This window comes from Ochotona princeps, chromosome 1, assembly GCF_030435755.1.
Source record: "Ochotona princeps isolate mOchPri1 chromosome 1, mOchPri1.hap1, whole genome shotgun sequence".
Taxonomy (NCBI): domain Eukaryota; kingdom Metazoa; phylum Chordata; class Mammalia; order Lagomorpha; family Ochotonidae; genus Ochotona; species Ochotona princeps.
The window spans coordinates 27,780,800-27,798,855 of NC_080832.1; the positions used below are offsets into that span (position 1 = coordinate 27,780,800).

The 18,056-nt window shown below is 38.6% G+C and overlaps 1 protein-coding gene across 1 annotated transcript in view; it reads right to left on the minus strand.

Moving 5' to 3' along the window:
* The window catches only part of PDE7B (phosphodiesterase 7B), a 361,787-nt gene that overhangs the window by 227,421 nt on the left and 116,310 nt on the right, over positions 1–18,056 (minus strand). Inside the window, exon 2 of the mRNA XM_004587262.2 lies at positions 9,384–9,444. Coding sequence (XP_004587319.1) covers positions 9,384–9,444 — 61 coding nt within the window. The remainder of the gene's footprint in view (positions 1–9,383; positions 9,445–18,056) is intronic.

Below are 18,056 nucleotides of genomic sequence, written 5' to 3' on the forward strand. Positions count from 1 at the left end.
CAGGTCAGGCTGAAACCAGGACCAGGAGTTTCTTCCTGTTCTCCCGATTGGGTGCAGGGGTCGTAAAACTTGGGTCATCTTGTGCTACTTTTCCAGGCACATTAGCAAGGAGGTATATTGGAAATGGAGCAGTTAGAATGCAAACTGGTGCCCATGTATGAATTAAATATTTTACAGTTTAGCTCCTTGTTTCCTCACAGTTACAATTTTTTTTAAACTGGATGGATATTTGTCTGTTTATTTATTTATCATAATACAATTATTTAGGCTCAAAATTTTCCCCTTTTACTCTCCTCTTCCTGCCTCCCCCCTACTGTTTTCTGCTATAACAATAGTATATAGTCCTTCAACAACAGTCAAAAGTCCATTATTCTTCTATTTAAGTGTATCATGACATTGTGGGTTCAGACAATGATAGAAAATGCAGCATTCTAGTGTTAAGATATATTTAATAGTTTTGTTGGGAGTTCATCTTTTATTCAGAAATAGAGATGCACATTACACTACAATATCTCTATTTCATGGTATACGTGCCTCCATTATACAGTTCCTCTAGATAAATATACGTATGTATATGTTTACCTACATATGTATTGATCTTTTAATTTGCATGAAGTTTGCCTTATTTCAGTGAGAACATATGATGTTTGTCCTTTTGGGATTGGTTTATTTCATTGAGCATAATGGTCTCTAGTTGGGACCATTTTGTCACAAATGGCTGAATTTCATTTTTTTTAGTGGCTGAGTCATATTCCATAGAATAGATGTACCAAAGTTTCTTAGATTTATGTTGAAAGGCAAAGTTACAGAGATAGAGAAAGAAAAGGAGAAGAGAGGGAGTACAGAAGAGAGAAGGTAGAGGAGAGAGCGATAGAGAGAGGGAGAGAGGGAGAAAGAGAGAGATCTTCCATCTGTTGATTCATTCCGTAGATAGCTGCAATGGCCAGGGCTGGGCTAGTCTGACACCAAGTGCTTCATTGGGGTCTTTCTGTGAATCCTAAGAGCCCAACCATTTGGGCCTTCTTTCACTGCTTTTCCTAGTCTATTGGAGTGGAAATGGAGAAGCAAGGACATGTGGATTGCTGGGGCCACAGGTGTCAGCTTCCCGGCCATGTCACAATGCTGGCCTTGGTTGTACTCTAAATTGCATGCAGAGGTCCTACACCCAACTCTAGGCCTAGTTCTATCACTTTCTGGTAAAACTCCACTGTCTTTTTGCCTTATCCCTTGCTTGACACTGTTTAGGCAGGATACCCTGTCTTTCCTGAGAAGGACTGCCTCCCTCACCTTGAAACTCTGAAGTCATTTCCTTACTCTGATCTCTCTACTCCAACAAGAAGATTTGTCTAAATGAGTGCTTTTCCTCCTTGTTCCTCAACTTAAACATCCCGAGGTGACCCTATGTCCCATCCTAAACCCCTTCCTAATCTATCCCACCTTACCCTCAGGGCTCAATTATCTCCCCATTTCTTGTTCTAACCCTAAACTCCTGGTCTAATGATGTATTTACAGTTTCTGAGATTGGTCCAGTTAATCCATCCATATCCATGGGGAAATGCTGGCACTCTTCCCAGCAGGCTGCCCCTTTCCTGCCTCCCAGGGCTGTCAGATGCTCTGACACTCAGCTGCTTATCCCTTTTGCAGCAGGACTTTGCTGACATTGTCCCACCCTTCTCTTCCCATAAGACCTGGGGCTCATCCTTATTGTGATTGATCACAGTGTGTTATCTGTGGCAGCAATCACATATGACTGGATTGGGGGATCTTTTTGAGGGTAGAAGCAGCCCTTCAAAGTTACTGCATCCCCACATTGGCACACTGTATGTCCTTAAAAAATGTCTATTGACTGAACACATTTTCTGAAATGTGACTTTGTAGGAAAGGTGATGGGTCTCACCAAGTGACCTCTAGGTTTCGACAGAAGATACATTTAAAGACAAGACTGACGATTTTACCACTTTGGGGTTTGACAACTTCAGTTCTGATGGTTTGCCCTTTGTTTGGGTTATTATTCTGCCGCTAGCTCCTGTCTGTGTTCCTAACTCTTGGCTGCATTTGAAAGTGTGATGTTGTGTTGCCATGGAAATGCTGCAACATTCCCCCAGAAAGCAACAGGGAAACCAAGAAACTTGCTTCCCTTATAAAAAGCAATATTTACTTCCAAACATAAATTTCTAAAACGCTGTAGAACAAAGCAAAAAGCCGTTTAAACCATGAACTTCTGGTTTATCTCAGGTGAAATAATTTTGACTATATTCCTAAAAACACAGGGAAGACAAATTAATGGGCCCTCTGCTGTTTTCTCAAGATCACGTCCCTACCTGTCCAAGAGTGAATTCTGTGCCAATAGGAATTCTACATGGTCAAGAGTATATTGCTTTTCAGAGTTCGCCTAGAGGAGTGCTGCTGAACAAATATTTGTTGTTCTCCTAATTTGTGAGTAGGTCTAATTGTTTGTGGAGAACTACATTTTTCTCCTCTTATTATCTATAAGTAGTTATGTTCGGGAAACTCAGTTTGTTCACATGACATGTAGAAACTGACCTACAGCTGTGATAGTTTCATCAGAGCATTATTTAAAAATAAGATTAATTAATTTGAAAGGCAGACTTACAGGCATATAGGGAGAGACAGAGAACCAGAGAGTCTTCCATCTGCTGGTTCACAATGGCTACGGTTAGGCCTAGCCAAAGACAGAAGCTTCTGAGTTTCCGTGATGGTTGGCAGGATCCCAGGCAATTAAGCATTTTCTGTTGCTTTTCCCAAGTCATTAGCAGGGAGTTGGATGGGAAGTGGAGTAGCTAGGACATAAGTTGGCACTCATGCGGGACACCAACATTGTAGGTGACAGCTTTACCCACTATGCCACAATACAAAACTCTTACAGAGGGTTTTAAGGGCTATCCTCACTCATACTGGGCACAAGTGGCAATGCCCTGAGAAGAACTTGCTATTTTTTTTAAGTGCACCAGCATGTGTCTATTCAACAAACAGAGCTCATTTTGGGAACTAGGCACCTGGATGTCCCAGGTGCTGGGAATTCAGCAGTGAGTAAATCCAAATTCCTACGTCTATGAGACTTACATTCTGTGTGTGTAAGTGAGTTATGGAGAGAGGCTGAGGGACAACAATGAACAAACAAAAACATACCATATGGCAATGTGTACAATGTATCAGTAGTGATATTTGCAATGTATCTTTCATAATATGTGCTATTTGAAGATATGAAGGGAATGATGGGGATTTTTATTAATGCCTTGTATTGGGAAGATTTAATTTATTACATCTGGACAGAGTTAGAAAGTGCTGTCCTGAGGTTTTATTAGAGTATAAATGTAGGAAGAATAAATTGATGTGCCCCAAAATAACAGTGAAGTGTTTTGTGTTAAGTGAAAATTAACTTCAGTTCCTGAGGCACTCTGACTGTGATAAATTCTAACTAAGAAACTTAAAACTTTTGTCTTCAGACATAGACTTCATTTTGAAGTCAAATACACATAAGACAGTCCTTACAATATTCTCCTTTTAATAACCTATAAGGATTATATGCTTATTTCTAAAACGCAAACATGTACTTGAAAACTTTCTCTTCATCTGAAGCAGAGTCTAATATTCAAAATATAACAAATCCAGGAATTTGTATAGAAGAATGCTTTGACTAATATAAAATAATATATAAGGCATTAACACCAGTTATTTGTAGTGCTTTTTTTTTTGGAAATACATGACTATTTGTAATTTTTTTTCCACAGGAAAAAGGTTAAGGCCTTTAAATAAGATAAGAAAGCAAAATGTATTTCAGGTCTTTATAAAGTTTTAAAAACAACCCAAAATAATTTCATTTGATATTGACAGTATAGAATTTATAAATGGTTCTGGAACATCTACGTTCCATAAATGCATAGCTTTTAAAAGCTTCCCATCAAAGAAATAATGGCATTGAATGAACAAGAAAGAAGTTATTGGGAGACATAATTACCACGATTTTCTTGCTATTGTCTCTATCTATCTATCTATCTATCTATCTATCTATCTATCTATCTATCTTTCTGGGTCTGCTTAATCAGAAACACTTCCATATTAGTATTTAAGTTAAAAGTAACTCCAAGCATCCTACCTACAACTGACAATACAAAACATTCCAACTATAATATATGACAGTCTATATGCAAATGATTCTGAAGAGTAGCCAAGAAAGACTATTTGTTTATAAAGGAATAAAGAAGATGAAGTAAAACTGAGAATCTCATGGTATCTGTGCTTCTGAAAGACACATTTCTTTAGTTTATTGAATACTTGCACACTCATTACTATTTGATCTTGAACAAATCTAATGGGTAGACAGCATTATTATTACTTATTATTCCATTTTAGAGGAGAGTGCCTGATGTCTATAACTCTTAGGTGACTTTCCTACTTGTTTATCACCAAGCAGTTGCTAGCTGGTCCTAGGGGCCTACATGCCCTGGTCATTCTACTATATCACAGTGGCATCCACTGATACCAGAACTTATTCTGGGTGTGACATAGATTGTGTACAAATATTTTAAAAGCAACATATAATCCTCAAAAACATCCACATACAAAAATCAGAGACTGGGGCTGGTATTTAGCCTAGCAGTTGACATACCAGAGGTAAGATGCCCACCTCTCTAATCAGATGGATTCAATTCCTAGCTCCAGCTTCCTGCTAACACAGAACATGAAGGCAGCAGTGACCGCTCAGAAAGTTCAGTTCCTGCCACCAACTTGGGAAAGTGGGTTCAGTTCTTGATTCCTGGTATTGCTTTGGTCCATTCTTGATTGTTGTGGAGGAGATAAATGGATGGGAACGCTCTCTTTGTCTCTCTGTGCTATTTCTCTCTCTGCTATCTCTCTGCCTTTAGGCTAAATAAAAATAAGTTGAAAAATTTTAATCACAGACTAATTTCCAGTTATAAAAGCAAAACATTCATGGAAAAAAGTTCCCAGTTTATTAAATGGCAAAATTCTGAACAGTGAAAATTTTTTTCTCTGCAGTAAGGGATGAAAATATTCTCTTCTAAAATAAGATACCAGAATATTAGATGTCAAGGAAAAATCTAAATTAACATGTACCTCTTAAAAATCAAACCAAGAGGCCCGCAATGTGGTATGGAAAGTCCAGATGCTGTGTTTGTCCCCAGCCTCTCATATAGGAAGGCTTGTGCTTCTGCTCCAGCTGCGTGATAACGTCAGTGAGAAGACAGCAGAAGACGGCTCAAGTGCTTGGGCCCTGCCACTCACAAGAAAGAAGCAGTTGGAGCCTGGCCACGTGAAGGAGAAAAGTAGAAGATGGAAGATCTCTTTCCCATCTCTCAACCTCCCTCTCTCATTTTCAAATTCAAAAAAATTTTTTTGATAAAATCAAACCCAGAATTCAAGACATCAAATTTTTATACTCTGTGATACTCAATGATTAAGTACAAAATACACTCTTACTGTGCGAGATGAGAACTCCCTTTGATCTGGATTTCTGTGTGTTGTTTTTTTCAGAATGGATAATAACAAACTTGGTATTACCAAGGTTCAAATTCCTTTATAATTTACCTTTTCATTCTTCTTGTGGCCTGAAGCCCTTCTTGTGTTCTCCCATTTCAGAGCTTTCTTGTATCAGAGTGGTCTTACAGCTGCCTGGAATGTTCCCACACTCTCAGCTTTGCATCTATACTCCATATAGTTTCTGTCTACTGAAGTCTTAAAATATTTCATCCTTATTTATTTTGCATCATTCACCAGTCTCAGGCAGGTGTTGCATTACATTGAGGTTCAAGACTTGAATTTCTTCCTGGGCTATTGTTCCTTTGAGGGCAGGATCTGTGCCCATTGCTCATTGGGTTGCTGGACCTAGTAACCTGCAGAAACAAGATGCCTGTTGCACATCTTAGTAGTGGATATTGGATGAATTCATGGTTTTGCCCTTGAAGTACCATGTAAACTTGAGAAATACATTTAATATTTTTAATGATGCACCCCTGCATATGCACAATGTCTCAGCTTTTCAAAATACTGTAAATGCCATCAATAAACACCATATTTCTTCTTACATAAGGACCGATTTTAAATTTTCAGTTGCTCATCATATTAAAGATAAGTGTCATGTCATAAAGGACACTCCATCACAGAATGTCTCATTCTATCTGTCAGTGGAAAAATCCGCAGGCTAGGAAGAACAGATGTTTCAGTTTCCACTCTGTAGGAACACTATCAATTGAAAACAAGGAGATGAAACAACTTCCACAAACACACAGTTAATTTTTCAGAGCTAGTACTGGAAAACAAGTCTGTATTTATGTCAAATGTTAATAAATTATTGATTTGATGGTATTCTATTATTCAGAAAATTAGAAATCATGTAAGTGAGTAGAAACGGTCACATTAACACATTACCAGAACACTGATGAAAGTGTCCTATGCCATGCCTAGTCACTCTTCTTGGTGTATACTACAATGATCAGGACGCTCACCAGCATTCAGGGAATCACACAGAACAGAAATGCAGGGCCACTTACTGCATCAAATGGGGAAAGAATTAAACCATAGCAAAGAGGATGCAGAAAGTATAAAATACAAACTAAGCCTAACAAAAAAGAATCTCACCGTATGAACAAAGAGAAAACAAGCAATAGAGAGAGACACTATGGCTGACCTGAAATTTTTCCATCATTTCACATAAGATTAACAATGAACTAAGAAAATAAACATTGATCACTTCACATAAGTAAGTATGGTGATTTCTCCTTAACCAATAGATTTATTTTAAATTATACTTTTAATAAGTAAAATCTTAATAGTAGCTTGCACTGCTTCATGCATTTACTACACAAACATTCTTTCTTTTTTCCTTCCTCTTTGCCTTCATATTAAACTCAAAGTGTAAATCTTACTATATAGTTGTACACTTACTTACAGTTGTAAGGTGATACATATTTACAAATTTCTGAGGTTATTTTTGAACTTGAAAAAATTTTTGAGGCTAAATATTTTAAAATAGGGAGATAGGAGGAACTGAGGGGCACTAAACACATTGTCCTGTGTCTGAAAAAATTAAGAAAGCAACTATAATACAGTTGGGGCTTACCCATCCACATTTAACTCTGACCAATTTCAAGAAATATTTAATGCTCAGCAAAGCCAGTTCTACAATGAACCCTTATTTACCTAACGTTAAACAACCCAAGCCATTCTAAAACCAACTGTAACTCTCTGCAAGGACAATATATGACAATAATTCAACCCACTTAAAACTGCAGTGAATTCAATTTAAGACCAGCTTAAGATGAATTTTATACTTATGTGTTAATGTGATGCACCAGAAGTATGATTTCTGATAAGGCTGACTTATTTGTGGAAGTTGTGAGCCAGACCATTCAAAGCATAAAGACTGTGTTTTTCAGAATAGTCTGGCAACTCATCAATGGGAGAGAGATGTCCTGCAAATGTGTCGATAGCTGGTGACCTTCTTCCATGATCCACCTCCCTGAGCTGAAATCTGACCACAACGAGGGTCCAGGCAGGCGCTTTCAACTTGGGAATAGAGGTCAGTAGTGATGGGGACTGTAGCAGGAACAAGTCAAGGGCTTGTTGAAGGATATGGATGGCTCTGATCAGTCATCACCAGAGAACCCAACATTGGGATGACATAGAGCGAAGGTGAAACTTGCAGGCTTAATGCATTAGATTTTCTTTTTGGGAATTTTTTAAAAATAAAAATCAAACTGTCTGTGGGATCCAAGCAACGCTCACATTTATCAACACTTATGAAATGTAATAATCCCTTAATGGAAGAGACTCCTTATCCTTTGCTGTTAGATAAAAAGTTTTCTCTAGAAATGCCTCAGGGAGTCATAAAGGCTTAAGGTGATCATCTCAGTATCACACTTGCATTTCTGGTGGCAACACAGATGTCCTTTCTTGAACAATGCATTACTATCTTCTCAGTCTTAGCGGTGTATATGCTCATATGCTCCCCTTCCCTGCTTCCCTCTCTTCCTCTCCTCTTCCCTCCCCTTCTTCTCCATTCTTTGCTTTCTCTTCCTCCCAGTCATCATCTATGTCAACCTGTGTTTCTGTCTAGTCGCCTGAAAAACTTAAATTTTTCATATATGTTGATGGCTAATGTATAGGAATATTGTATATTTGAAATGGATGTTTAAATGCTATGTTGTTTTCATTCTTCACATGCTTTCAGCAAAATACTCATTTTATATATATATCCATCATCTTAAAATAAAAGTGCATGATCAGTGTAACAGAGATTTAAAATTACATAGAAAGAAAATAAGAAAGATCAGAAGGCTAGGAAAATATAGTGTCTGTTTAGTGCTCATTTTTAGATCATGAGCAACATTTGAGTCCTTGGTAAACAATTATTTCAACTCATAAATTACTGGGATTGTTCCTTGTCTTCACCTCTTTTGTTCTATGCTTTTGGATAATCTCACTGGTGACCTAGGTTACCAGCACATGAGGTACCACAATAAGTAACAGACAATAAAGAGAATCATTTCATCTTGATTTAGGAATATGATTTAAGGTTAGCATAGGTGCGGGTGGAAATTCTGATACAAATAACATTAAAGGATTGCTTTACTTATCCATGCTACTGTTTTGTCCACCTACTACAATCATTTGAAAGTTTACTGGGCATAGATTCATGGCTTAAGACCTAAATACTAGAATTAAAGCTTTACAGTTCAGATACTAGCACATCATGATTTGAACTAGTTCTCACTTTGTTTCACTTCCATTTTGTGCACATGCTTCTAAGGTATAAAACGAGAACACTACTATCAATTTCATTTTCTAGCACACTGGTATTCATCAGAAAGTGTATGAAAGACATTAATGATATTCTTTCTCAAAGAACAATGATTTTTCATAACAATTTTGTTATTTCATTACAAACGCAGTGTGGGGGACTGCCTTGTGGACTTTAGATTAGTTCAAATATATGTTTCTCCTGGGCATTGCAAATAAGGACTTCATGCCATGCTGTTCACACATAATCATGCGCTTATGTCTCACAGCATCTCCAGTTTCAATACTACAGTACAGTTCTTTTCATCTTTTCATTACAGTTTCCCGTACAAAGTATTGGATTCTGTGTTATGCTGCTGAGCCAAGAAAAAACGTGAAAGACTCTGAAGCATGGTTCCTGACTTTGTGACAGTTGTTAAAACCAAAACCTTATTCATCACCAGGGTTCCACACATACATGTGTTAGAGCCACTCATAAACCCATCTGCAAGCCTATAAGCCTCCTTAAAATGGAACAAGAGACACAGTCAAGAGGGCCAAAGAGCAAGAGTATCTCCATGTGACATCAACATGCCTGATATATTTAGAACAAGAAGCCTTCTTACCTAGCATGCAAACACATTTGGCACTCTGATCGGGGTTCTCAAACAAGATTTCGCCACACCTCTGAAATAGAAAGACAACCAGGGTTATTTTAAGATTTCCTATCAGGAGTTCCAAGGCAAATCATTCATGCACCTTGACATTACAGTGATATGACTATAGACCTCTTTGGTTCTGAGTCTAGGGGCTAAAGTCACACCTGGAGACTTCGCTGATGTCAAACATTTTGGAGATCAGTTGGGATATGTGGTTCCTTTGTGATTCCAGCCCTGCCCCAAACTGACAGTGGGCTCCCATGGAAAGCTCTGGCTAGGGATGCACTCAGTTCCTAACAGTTTCTGTATCTATGAAAGATGTGCTATATGTTAGATCCAACACTGAAAAGCTAATAAGTCTCGTAATTGGTCCTTATCCAGCACATATAGTTATATAAAATTACCCTCTGCAATCAAGTACAGCAAGCACAAAGCCTGGACTTAACTCTGTGACCTTGGGTTGGGGGTAGAAATAAAGAAGAGATGATGAAAAGTATCATTCATCATCCTTCTCCTGAATCAACAGCCTAATGTAGAAAAAAATTGTTCTTATGTATATCTTTTTAAAAAATTAATTGGCTGTCAAATTTTGTTGCTAAACAAACTCCACAGATAACATCAATCATTGAGAATAGACTGCATCTGTGTGATGACCAGAATTGGAAAACTGTTAATATCTTAAATAGGTAAATAGATTCTCCAAATTAACATTAATATGACCAGTACTCAGAAAAATGGGCAGACAACATGAACAAGCAAGGAAATAGGAATGTTCAATAAACATGGAACACATTTTTAGCTATGCTAGTAATTTTAAACAGGTGAATTATAGGTAAAATGAAGCCTATTTTGCAGTCATTCATTTAGCAAAATTTCAAAGTCTGACAATAGCAAATGCAGAGAAATGGATATTCTCAAACTTTCAGTTTTAGAATATAGCAGGATCAAAAAACATTAGAGAGAATTTAGCAAACTCTAGTATACTTAAAACATTCATTCCCTTTGGCAGATCAGATCATATCTGGACTTGCGATTAGAGAAATTCACATGCAACTTTGCCAGTTCAAAACAGTTAAATATTAAGCTAATTATAATGACGATATTCCAAAACAGTTAAAATGAGGGTTCTAGGTATTGTATAAGCACAAATTACAGAATATTTAACTCATATTAAAACATAATTTTAAAATCATATGAAATATAACATTGTTTAACTCATGTAAATATGTTAAACCAAAATTTTCATTTTTGTAAAGTTTAAAATGTTTAAAACACCACATTTTATTTGTAGATATGTTAACTTATAGAAAAACATAAAACATGCAATGTATAACAGGGCATCAAACAAAGGGGAAAGCAGATATGGAGAAATGGAGTGTCAGAGTAGACAGCTGTTTTGATAATGATTGGCCTCCAAAATTATTGTCTGAACTTTTCTCTGGGTTTGAAATATTTCACAAGGAAAGTGCTTCTACCCTTCTGTAATGCTGTGAATGTAACAATCAATTGAATCTGAACTATGGTAATGCAACAAGGTTTAGCAATCCACCGTGGGGGGAGGGTTTGGGGAGGGGTGGGGGGAATCCCAGTGCATATAAAAATGTGTCACATAATGCAATGTAATTAAAAATAATAATAATAATAAGAAGAAGAAACTACAAACAACAACAACAAAAAAACAATGGCCCACAGAACCATGCATCCCTGCACCCACTCTCCTGGGCTTGTGGAGGCCTCCTGGAGTACTCAGGGAGTTGTTCTCACTATTTCTTTCCTCTGATCTTATGCAAACTGAACACATGCTATGCTCACCCACTTTCCCCATTCTAACACTCTTCACAATTGGACTAATGTCACTCCCTTCAGGCTTTATTGTGCTTACATTTAACTAACACAAAGTCATTTAGAAGGGAAAAGAAAGTCTTGATGCGATGTGTTCTTCTTAACTAATTTCAAAATCTGGTACAATGGAGGGACAGCTCAAGATGGGAGAGGGAACATGTTGATACCTTCAACTCTACGCATGTTTGAGGCTGACCTATGTGCCTGTCAGGAGATGGACAATGACCTTGATGATGTGGATGAAAGAAAGCTGTTTCAATGACTGTGGAGTAGGGTATGGGGGACAGATAAAGGTTGCAAGAGGATATTGAAATTTAGAGGAAGAGTTTGTCTTGAGTTTTCTCTGGGTACTCTGCAGCCCTTGTGTGGTATTTATTGTGCCATTTGATCTCTTCATGCTTCATTTCCTCCTAAGTAATGTGAGGATGCCAACATGTGCCACCAAGCCAGAACACTGAGGGCAAAGGCGGGAGTTAATGATCCATGGGGTTTGATCTTATGATGTTCCTGTTTTGTTTGTGTTTTGTCAGAGCTTCAACTCTTTCAAATTGCCAGCATCTATTTCTTGCATCAGCTGCTTTTTCCAGTGGTATTTTTATGACCTGAGTTAATAATTATTTTGAAATGAAAGAGGGTCCTAAAAGATTTTCAGTCTCTTGGCAGAATAAAGCACCAGGAAGCTCTCTCAAGCCCTCAGACCATATTTCTAGTCCCACAAGGCAAAGATTACAGAGAGTTCTGGTGGAAGAGTTTCCTTCTTTTATGGCACAGCTCTGCTGAGGATTATGGGTGAAGATAACCTACCTTCCTGTGTCTGCTACTATATGTGCCTGTTGAGATGCTACTCAACAAGGCAACAGTGAGAACCACACTGGTCTGGTCTTCCTCCCTGGTCAAGAGCAATGTTAACAGAGGAGTTTCAGAAACTTCTGTGAAGCGTACATTCTTTAACAGTCATGAACTGCCTGGGTTCACTGATCAGACAAACTCATTACCCACGCACCAAGGGTGCATGCCTCATTTTGATGAGGACAAGGCAGCCCTCTTCCTTCTCTTCATCTTGGCAGTGGGGAGGGTCTAGGAAATGGTTAATGTACCTATCACTGGCTCCTTTATACCCTCCCCACTCTTGGCAAAATTACCTGAGGCAAGGGTGGGAGGGAATAACACGTTTTCAAGCAATGTCCCAAAGGGAACCTGATTGTTCTCAGGCCTTGAAAGAAAACAGATTATTTCCAGGGCTTTTTCTCATTGATGTCAGTGTTTATCAGGACTGTTCTGCCAGGCTCCTGCTTGCTGTGCAACCCAGGGAGATGACCCAGTTTAGGAGATTAATTGGGCCAAGCCACAGGGTCCAAGTCACAGAAAACTGCAGGCTGTGCTGTGGATGAAGGCTGTGTACCCTCCTGGGTTCTCGGGTGTTACAATGGCCTTCCTGGCTTTAGTGGTGCTTGCTGGTACCATCCTGCACCCTCTGCCTGGTGACTTGATGGCACTTGGTTCTAATTGCTAGGATTCTGTCAATTCTTTCAAGTGACTGCTTTTGTTTTGCCTTCTGTGCTTGAAATGCAGAGGCCAGAGAGAAGCAAGATGATAGACTAGGGTAAGGACATGTTTAAACAGAAGGAGAAATATTAACTGGTGTGAAGAAGAGAGGACACATTCCAGGAAACAGGAGAGGACAGAACAACAGCAGAGGGGTACCCAGAGACTGACAGACACAGGAAAGCAGCAGACACAATGGTGTCTGATACCCCTGCAGGAACTTCAAGAGCAATCAGGTGGGAAGGGACATTTACTGGGAACTCTGGAGGTGAACCCAGACAAAGAACCGCCAGTCCTGCTGGTCTGTTTGATTTGACCAGGAGCAGAGACAGAACAACAGATTACAGAAGGGCAGTGTGGGAACAGGGTGGGTTTCACAGCCCAGTCTGCCTCCTGGAGCCTAATTGGGTGCCATTTTGTTTAAGGAGGTGAAGGCTATGGGGCAGAACTACACATGCTCTGAGCTGGGAGGGAACTCATGTCTGACTCAGTGAACTGCAACAACGTGGTATCCTACGGGTTCCACCCAAGACAGGTCCGGGTAGCCTTCAGACCTGAGGCCAGAAGATCAAGAACTCTAGTAGTGGCATATCAGGCACCATTTATTACAGTGTGGCAAAGAATTTAAGACTGCAGGGGAAAACAGTGAGCTGAGCACCCACTGAGCTCAGCAAGAATGCACTGAGCTCAGGGCATTGCACTGGTCCCACAGGAAAATAATACCGACTTTAGCATCATATGGGTCAAAATAGGTCTGTGTGGCCCTCAGACCTACGACCAACAGGTTCTGGCAAGATCAGCACCATCAACAACCTAGCTATATAGGACACCTGGTGTCTCCCTAATCATGGGACCTACTCCAATTGGAAGTCTGAGAAAGGTTGTACAGACAATGATGCAGACTCAGCACAGTATCACAGGAGGTAGAGAGTGGTGAGCCAGGAACTGGGGCTATGGAGACCATGGTGGAAATTTAACATAAGAACCCAGACCTGGAATTCGCTGGAGGGAGTGGCACAAGTGACTGCAAACAAACAGCCATGTACCAACCACAATAAGTAAAATTAAACTGTAGACGTGTGGGTGACACAGCTTAAAAAACCTGCCCCACGGATAAGAATCTGATAGCCAGAAGTACAATGATGAAGAGCAAAAGAAGAGACAGAGACACAATGAATATTACTGAAAACTCCCGTGCAAAGGAGCAAAATACTTTGCCAACTTCATAGCTAACTGAGGAAGACATAAAAAATGGGGGATACAGAATTTGAAACACTTGTTATAAAACTTCTTATCAACAAGGAGAAGCACGTAAAGCAGGCATTCAAGGAGTTCAAGGAATATGTCACCCTGGAAATGAATCAAATGAAAGCTGATATATCAGAAATGATAATACAGTGGAGCAAATTAAAAGTACAGTGGAGACTCTCCAAAATAGAATGAAGGAGGCAGGAGAAAGAATCTCAAAATTAGAAGATATTTCCTGTCACCTGGGGGGAAACAAACAAAAAGCTGGAAGCAGAGCTGGATCAGGCCAAAAAACATATTCAAGAATTGAAAGACACTATTAAAAGGCCAAATACAAGAGTTCTGGGAGTCTCAGAAGGTGCAGAAAGAGAAGCTGAGTTTACAAATGTATTTAATGAAATAATGAAAGAAATTTCCCTAATCTAGAAAAAGAATTGGGAAACAACATCCAGCAGGTGCACAGAACTCCCAACAGGCTTGGCCAAAGCGATCTTCATTACGACACATAATAATCAAGCTCTCTTCAACTGAACATAAAGAAAAGATCCTTAAATGTGCACATGAAAAAAATCAGCTGACATTTACTGGAATGCCAGTTAAACTCAGGGGATCTCACAGGAACCTCTACAGGTCAGAAGAGAATGGAGTGACATATTCCAGATTCTAAAAGCAAAAATTGTTGGCCCAGGATAACTTACCCAGCAAAACTTCCCTTTGTCTTTGAAAATGAAATAAAATTCTTCCACAGTCAAGAAAAGTTAAAAGAATTTGCTTTTTCCAAACCTGTCCTACAAATGATACTTCAAGATGTTCTCTTAACAGAGAAAAGGAATAGCACCCAACAAAACCAAAGGAAACAGGAAGAACATCCCAGTAAAATAACAACAGAAGACTAAACAACCCATTGCTAAAATGACAGAACCAAATTACTATGCATTCATATTAACCCTGAATGTAAATGGCTTAAACTCATCAATCAAACGTCAAAGAATAGTAGACTGGAATATAAAACATACCCCATCTATTTGTTGTTTAGAAGTGACCCATTTCACCAACAAAGATCAGTGGAAACTATATCGCTTGGATTTTGATTTTTTTTTTGTTAGTTTCATCTCTTCAAAACACTTTCTTCTGATCAAATTGTTCAATGACTCATAGATCATACATATAGTGGCATCATTTTCTTCAAGAAGGTTCTTGATTTTCTTTTTCATTTCTTCAGCGATACATTAGTCATTCCGTAGCATGCGATTTAACTTCATGGTGTTGTTAATTTTTTTTCCTTCCAGTTTTTGATTTTGTTTTGTGGCTTTTCACTTAACGGCATGTATAGTAACTGTGTAATGGAGACCATCATATCTAGTAGCATGTTATTTAACTACACGTCATTGTAAATTTCAATTTTTCTTCCTGTTGTTGATTTTGTATTGTGGTTTTTCATTTAAGGGGATGTATAGAAACTGTGTAATGGAGACTGTCATATCCAGATGTGAGGATACAATGCAGTATGCATCTCTACTTCCAGACCAAAGATGGACTCCAAATGAAACTGTTTACTATATCTTGACAATAGGATGCTGGACTCTCTGTCATTGTCCCTGCCCACAGTGATGGACATATGATTGTGTATGAAGAACTATACTATAGTAATGATATAGGGAAACCCAGTGAGGGGGGAGGGAATTAGGGCGGGGATAAGGGAAATCCTATGATCTATGTAACTGTATCATAAAGTGATAATAATAAAAAGAAGTAGAATTAAAAAAAAAAGAAATGCAGAGACCAGTTACCTTTGTTCATATTCTTCTCTCACAGGCAACTCTACCTCTCAATGGTAGGGCAGGGTTATTGAGATGCCTGTCTAAGGGCCTGGATCCCTGCTGACAACAGAGATGTTCTGGGCACCTGTTGTACTCCTGTAGCACAAAGGATCTGCTATCCATGAATTCATGTGTTATGTCTATTGCCCTTGCACACTGGAACGATCCAGCTGCATTCATTGTTAGTCTCCGTACATGCTCATTATTGTAGCCCCAATACTTTGTATATACTGGTTCCTTAATAAATATCTGTGGACTAAAGAAGCTAAATTTGGGGGGACTGTTAACATTTATTGAGCCCACATGGCTAACCACTGTTCTAAGTGCTGTACATCTCCCACTGTGTTTTCTCATTATACTCTTTCAACAGGGTGGAAAATTGTGGCACTGACAATACCACTCACTGTAGAATGTTTTCTTGCAGGAAATGAGAGCGCAAATGCTGACAGCTTACCTTGGTGCCTAATCAACATTCCCAAATATTGTTACTTTTTGCCTGCTCTTGCTTTCACCTAATCTACTACTTCTACCCATACTTTCTTCTCTCATTCATGTGTCACTGGCTGTTTGCAAGGCTTGTCAAGTACCAGAGGGTATGCTTTAAACTGTCACTAGTTCAAATCCTGCTGCTCCCCCCTTTATCCACTGTAATATCACAGGCAATTAATTGAGTTTTGTTAAAGTTGCTTTCTTATCTATAAAGCAGGGTAATATTATCTATATCACGTCATCATTGTAAATTTCATTTCTAATTATTTACAAGCAAGAATGCACCGAAAATTAACATATAGAAAGAACAAATAAACTTGTTAACTAAACTCCCATTTGTTTCCATATTAGAAGTAAAAGTAAAAATATTTCTTGTTTTTTAAAGATTTATTTATTTTTATTTGAAAGGCAGATTGTATACAGAAAGGAAGATCTCCCTTCCGATGGTTCACTCCCCAAGAGACCGCAACGGCTGGAGCTGAGCCAATCTGAAGCCAGGAGCTTCTTCCGGGTCTCCCATGCGGGTGCAGGGACCCAAAGCTTTGGGCCATCCTCCTCGACTGCATTCCTAGGCCACAGGCAGGGAGCTGGATGGGAAACGGGGACACTGGGTTTAGAACTGGTGCTCATATGGGATTCTGGCATGTTCAAAGCGAGGACTTTAACCGCTAAGCTATTGTGCCGGGCCCAAAAATATTTCTAATTTTAAAATATGAGGGTATTTCACAAATTGGTTACTAATTTTCATTTATTATATCCAGAAAGGAAATGATGACTAGTAGAAAATACTGTACTTGTTATTGTAAATATCAAGATACAAGATCAATCTAATTGTCTGCCAACAGTTGAATAAATTAAAATATTTATTTGTATTTAAATACAAAAAACATTGTGTTATTTGCAGCTATATAGATGGAATTGGAGGTTATTATGTTAAGTAAAATAAGGCAGACATTCAAATACCACACATCTCTCTCTCAGATGCGGATGTTTTAAAAAGCCTTTTTGAACTGAGCATAGTGGATATTAGGGGTTGGGTATGATGGGCAAAATAGGGAAAGGGAAGTTAGAACCAAAATACAGTCTGAAGTAACAAATTCTAATGTTGCATAGCACAGCAGGATGAATAGAGTTCACAACAATTGTATTGTCTTTTATATGAAGAACTAGCAAAGAGGAGCTGGTCGGCTCCAAACAAAGAAAACACAGGCCATTGAAAATGCTAATTGCCTGATTTTACATTTTATGCTGCTTTCACGCAAAAATATTTCATGAAATATTGCATTGTATCCCATAAAATACAAATTTTAGAAGACACATTTTTAAATAAATGAAATATGACATCTATACTTTAAAATTTTATTCATTTGTTTGAAAGGCAAATAGAGTGTGAAAGAGAGAAAAAAAGAAAAAAAAAAAGAAAAAAAGACATTTCTGTTCCATCTGCTGGTTTACTTTCTGTATGTCTGCAATGGCTAGGGCTGGCCAGGACAAAGTTAGTTGCTTGGAATTCAATCCAGGATTCCTAGCTAGGTGGAGGGATGCAAGTGCTTGAGCCATCACTTGCTGATCCTCAGGGCACACATCAGCAAGTATATGGATCAAAAATGAAGTGGGAACTGGATTGCTAGTACTCCAATATGGAGTGTGGTATCCTAAACAGTGCATTAACTGTTGCACCAAAATAAATGCCCTA